Source organism: Phoxinus phoxinus (genome assembly GCF_949152265.1).
Source record: "Phoxinus phoxinus genome assembly, chromosome: 11".
Taxonomy (NCBI): Eukaryota; Metazoa; Chordata; class Actinopteri; order Cypriniformes; family Leuciscidae; genus Phoxinus; species Phoxinus phoxinus.
The window spans coordinates 19,531,167-19,537,166 of record NC_136886.1 but is presented as its reverse complement, the minus strand read 5'-3'; the positions used below and the strand labels follow the sequence as shown (position 1 = coordinate 19,537,166).

Here is a 6,000-nt window from a genome sequence, read left to right as displayed (position 1 = left end):
TCTTTAGTGTCACATGATACTTCAGAGAAGATTCTAATATACTGATTTATTTCTAACATTTCTTATAAGCAATGTTGAAAACAGTTTTGCTGCTTAATATTTTTGTGGAAACCATGATGCAATATTTTTTGTAGGATTTTCTTATAAACTGAAAGTTTTTTAAGAAATTTATTAAGCATTTATTAAGTTTTACTGTCACTTTTGATCAATTAATTGTGTCCTTGCCGGATACAAGTATCAGTTTCTTATTGACCCCAAAACTTTTTTACAACAGAAATGAATCAACACTACTTACTTAAGCTGGACTATGACACTATTTTCTTCTAGATCTGCCGTACAGCCGAAACAAATGTTGTTGCATTATTTTCCTGTTATCACTGTAAAGCTGCTTTGAAACAATCTGCATTATAAAAAGCGCTATATAAATAAAGGTGACTTGACTTATATACTGTGTATATACTTTGTAATAATTGTTTCTGCTTGTATTAGCATTTGCTAAATATGATTGTAACATTGAAACATGCATTTTATATGAAGCTGCTTTGAAACAATATGTATTGTGAAAAGTGCAACATAAATAATTTTTTTAATTAAATAGAATAAAATAAATAAATGTAAATCTAATACTGGACATAGAAGAGAACATGCATAAACAAGACAACAAGTCTGAGAATAAAACTATATTTTGTTGGAAAAAGACAACATCTACAACCCAATTATATTGGGACCCAGTTCTGCACAATGATAGTAAGATGTAAAATCCATTTAAATATGATGACACTGAATGCTCTTCATATAAAAAAGATATATATTTTTCAAAGGCAAAAAGAGATAAGAAGGCAGACCGAAAAGCTTGTGCATGTCATATTTACAATACAAAAGCACCTGTGACAACTCAATACTACTTTTGGGAAACATTGCAAAAAATGTCACTTTAAAAGTAGCGCTCAACGAGAAAGCAAGGCTGAAATTGCCATTCAAAGCATATACTGATGTTGTTCAAATAAGATTGTGGTTTAGCACAGTTGCAGGTTCAGTTGCATGATAAATCATTATTGTTGCACAGGCAAGGATCAGATGTCGGCCTGGGTACAGTATATATCCAGACTGATGACACAGATGTGTAATGATGAAGACACTGTGAAGATGTCTGTGGGACAGCAGCCCCACTAGTTCACAGTAGTTCAACTCTGGCTGTTGTCTGGACACAGTGAGCGAGTCAGGAATACATAAGGCCGGTTCTGCTGGTCTGGTGAAGTTGTTTTCTGCCAGCTGTGTCACGAAGGCATTACACACTCACTTTCATTATATGCATGGCAATTCACAAGAGTTTTACAAAAAAGGTACAGGAGTTGTAAACATGGAATGATGTCAAAATGCATAACAGTCACAAATTCACCACAATCAGAGAAATCATTGTGTGCTCGGTGTGTACAGAAAAATCATATATGCCAACGAGAGTTTCTATTGCTGGTTAGATCCCAGAATGACATGGCACAATAACATTAAAAGTTTGACATAATAACGAAACATTCAGGATAAATGCATACATTAAATGTATAAGGTATCTTGTATATAATCATTAAAGGGTTACAATATATTATGTACCATGATCTCCAATAAAGTGTTGCTATCTATAGTACACAGAGCAATAATAAGAGTCAAAGTATCCTAATGCAAATTCAGAAGTTTTTCAATTTTTTTTTAAAGAATGGGGTATTTAGTGAAATGGGTAAAACAAACACAGTTTGGTAATACTTAAAAAAAAAAAAGAAAAAAAAAAGACGGCATATATATATATATATATAAATTTAGGCTTTTATTCATATATAAATAATCAATGCACACATATGTAATGGTAAACGAAAGCTCAAGCATGCTTGCTTGACGTGCGAGAACCAATGAGGTTCATTCTTGTGTTACGCAGCACGTTTGAGCTTCCGCAAGAACCAATGAGGTTTCCTCTTGTGCGTCATCATGAACGGTTGAGCTTCTGTTTATGTTCGCTGATCAATGTTTACTATATGTGACCCTGGATCACAAAACCAGTCACAAGTCGCACGGGTTTATTTGTGGCAATAGCCAACAATACATTATATGGGTCAAAATGATAGATTTTTATTTTATGCAAAAAATCATTAGGATATTAAGTAAAGATAATGTTCCATGAATATATTATGTAAATTTCCTACCTTAAATATATATAAAACATTTATTTTTGTGAGTGAATGAAGCACAATCGCGAACATAAATGGACAACTTTAAAGGTGATTTTCTCAATGTTTCGATTTTTTTGCACCCTCAGATTCCAGATTTTCAAATAGTTGTATCTCGGGCCAAATATTATCCTGTCATAACAGACCATACATCAATGGAACGCTTATTTATTCAGCTTTCAGATGATGTATACTTCTCAATAAATTAAAAAATACCCATGTGACTGGTTTTGTGGTCCACGGTCACATATGTGAATAAAAGCATAAAGTATCATATAAACCGATCGAATCTCTTCACAAAATGTGGACTAAACCGCTCGATTCATACGGATTAGTTTTAAGATTTCTTTCGGAACTTTTTTAAGCGTCAAAGTAGTAGTTGTGTTGTGTAGACTTTCAACTAAGGGACAGAAATCTCAGGTTTCATTTAAAACATCTTCATCTGTGTTTAAGATGAACGAAAGTCTTACGGGTTTGGAATGACATGAGGGTGAGTATTCAAAAATAACAGGAAAAAAAAAACAGGATATATGTGAAATATTATTACAATTTAAAATAACAGTTTTCTATTTAAGTATATTTTAAAATACAATTTTTTAGTGTGATGGCAAAGCTCAATTTTCTGCAGTCGTTACATAATAAAATCCGCTTTGATTTGGTGCTCAAGTAACAGTTCTTATCATCACAGTTTAACAACAGTTGTGTATCGCTAAATATTTCAGTGGAAACCATATTTTTTTCCAGGATTCTATTAGGAATAGAAAGTTAATTAGAAACAGAATCTTTTGTAACAAATGTGCTCACTGTCACTTTTGATTAATTTAATGCATCCTTGCTTAATAGAAGTTTTTTTTTTTTATCTTACTGACCCTAAACTTTTGAACAGTGGTCTATAATACATTTTTAACTTTTCAAGTTGAAGTAATCAATGAATTGAACCTTATTGTAAAGTGTTACCCACATTTTGTCTGGCTGGAATAAACAACATTTCCACATCATTTTGTATTCGGTTACTCTTAAAATGCTGATCTGCAAGTTTAGGCAGTTGTTGAACTTTTGAAACACAGCTCCCCTGGAAAAAAGAGAGAAAAAGAAAAGGGCACGACGTTGTGTGTAGTGTTTTGACAGGAGCAGTTAGCTTTGTATCACTCCATTGTTCAAAGCGTGAGTTAATGAGGGAGGGCCGGAGCAGCATTGCGTCAATGTGACGCCTCCAAAGACACCTGTTTCCTCCTCCAATGAGCACAAGCACACAAGCACACATTCATGATGCTGACATTTCACCCCTCGCATCAACCCTCCACACTCCCTGTGACTGGACACCTTTAAAAGCATCAGATAGGGTCAAAAGCACTGCAGATGAGGCTCTGCTTATCTGCAGATATATATTACAGACTGCAGTCATTAAATGATCGTTTCCTGTGCTTTGTGATACTAGCGCCCACTCTGACCTCTCCCTTTATTTGCAGAAGACACAACCACATCAGTGGAGTCCATCACAAAGCAAACAAGTCATCTGTGCTGTGCCCTAAAGCTAAAAATTCATTCATGGGTTGGTTTTGTCTTTGCGCCACAAATGATTTGTTTACTAGGTGCTTTGACTCTCCTTTTCATAGACAACATGAACTTTTCTAGTCAGGAGACTTGTGGATACAATCAAATAATGGCTTGGGGTTTAGTTCACTTTAAGGCAAATAGGGAATGGATGTTTGAAGTATCATATTCTCTCTCTAAAAAATAACAATAAAAGGAACATCAACACACACATCAAGAGTTCAAGCATCCCACTACAATATAGTGCAGGGCTTTTTATCTTTAAAAGGGTTTTCTGAAGTTGGGATACCCATAAGCAGAGGGTCATACTTGGCATGTTCGCTGCAGTAATGCATGAGGTCTGCAGAAGCTTTAGACACCTGCACAGAAGAGACAAAATGTGAAATTTGAGAGATTTGTGTACAAGTAAATCAACTATTAATTAGTCATTAAAGTGATAGTTCATTCAAACTTGAAAAATCTGTAAATTTTATGACTTTTGTTCATATATAAAATGCAAAAAGGATAATATTCCAACTATTTTTGTCCATGCGATGAACATCAGTGGTGTCCAAGACAATACTGAATCCCATTAACTTTTATTGTATAACAAAAAAACATATCATAAAAAAACCAAGTCATAATATTCAAAATAAAAATGTTTCCCGTTTCACAGAAGAAAGAAGTGCATACAGATTTTATTGGTAGTTTATATATTATATATATATATATATATATATATATATGTAAATTATATGACTTCTGTTCTTCAGCAAAACACAAAAGAAGAATAGTTCAATGTTTTTTTGTCCATGCAATGAAGTGTGAGCCTAAAACCTGCAAGATCAGTTCTTACCCCATTTCAAAATAAAAGTAAAGTCATCAAAAGTATTAAAAAACTGTCAATGATTAAAAAACTGTAATCAAATTAATGGGAAGGGGACAAGGGGTTATCCAATGCATTAGCAAAAAAAAAAAAAAAAAAAATAGTACTGTATATATTAAATATTGTATTATTGATATTATATATATATTTTTACATATATATGTTAAATAAAATACGATAAAATATTAACCTGACAGACCTAAAAATAACACACATGGAAGTATAAGAATTTTCTCTTGAGCAAAAAAAGTACATATGAGTAAAATTCAGTTAAAATAAAATTATAATAAAAAAATATAATTTAGCTTCTTCAAACCATCCTGTTTCTATATTTACAGCTCTGCATACTCCTTTTCTCAGCCATCTCATGAAGCGTCGTTTAGTATGCCATTTAAACAATCAAACTTTATTTATTTATTTTAATTAAATTCAAATTTTGTAAAAATTATGCAAAGGCACAATTTAGTAACCATTTCACAACATCTTTAGCATCATGAGAAACAAATTAAAACAAGTGTGTCCAAAAGTTTCACTCGTATTCATATATTGAATGGTACCTTATGCCACAGCACTTTTATTTAATGATAACGAACAATTCATTTACCTTTATTCTCTCTATGTTAGCTTCTATCCGTAGCTGCTGAACAGTCCTTCTGGCCTGGGTTATATTATTAGAGCTTTGCTTAGACGACATCTTTGATTATCTTCACAGACCTGGATCGAAAACAACAACAGAAAAGTTGATATTGACATGCACTCTACTTTGTTTCCTATGAGCAGCCAGCAGCAGATCAAAGTTACATATCATTCTAGTCCCATGATTCATGAGTTAAAAACGGCAGAATTATCATGCAAAACTTGTGCAAGACAGGAAATTGGTCTGTATGCACATGCATGTTAACACATATATCTCTCTGAGGAGGCACCGAAGGCCCCTTTGACTCCTGCAGTGGGTGGGGGGTGTTTAGTGCGTCAAACCCCCAGCGAGGGGCTTTTTCACTGGGTCAGCAGCCTCTGTATTGCTTTACGACTGCAGGAGGGAGAACCAAAGCAAGCTGTGTGTGAACAGAAAACAGAAGATCCCATGCTGCCAGCAGCTCGGTCTCTGCAACTACTGACTGTTCCTGCAGAGCACTCTTTCCGTAAACCGTCGTCACCGGTTACTCTGCCAACTCATCATGCGCAATGGTGCACAGGCACAGAGAGTCAGCGTTGCAGTCGCTCAAACAGAAGAACTTGTGCAATACAAATGGTAGAAAAGGAAATGGTGTGAGGCAAGTGGTCTCTCATTGATCAGGAGATATAAAGAGGAAAGCAGACCATTTGTATTGAGAAATCAAAACAACGTTTTTGGTAGTAGATAAC

The 6,000-nt window shown here is 34.2% G+C and overlaps 1 protein-coding gene across 7 annotated transcripts in view; it reads right to left on the bottom strand.

Moving 5' to 3' along the window:
• Positions 1 to 672: 672 nt before the first annotated feature.
• Positions 673 to 6,000, bottom strand: part of gng12b (guanine nucleotide binding protein (G protein), gamma 12b) — a 54,764-nt gene continuing 49,436 nt past the window's right edge. For all 7 annotated transcript variants that reach the window (XM_079627358.1, XM_079627359.1, XM_079627362.1 and 4 more), the window contains exons 2-3: positions 5,240 to 5,349; positions 673 to 4,129 (exon numbers count right to left, since the gene is read on the bottom strand). In XM_079627358.1, coding sequence (XP_079483484.1) covers positions 4,004 to 4,129; positions 5,240 to 5,329 — 216 coding nt within the window. In that variant the 5' untranslated portion in view covers positions 5,330 to 5,349 and the 3' untranslated portion in view covers positions 673 to 4,003. The remainder of the gene's footprint in view (positions 4,130 to 5,239; positions 5,350 to 6,000) is intronic.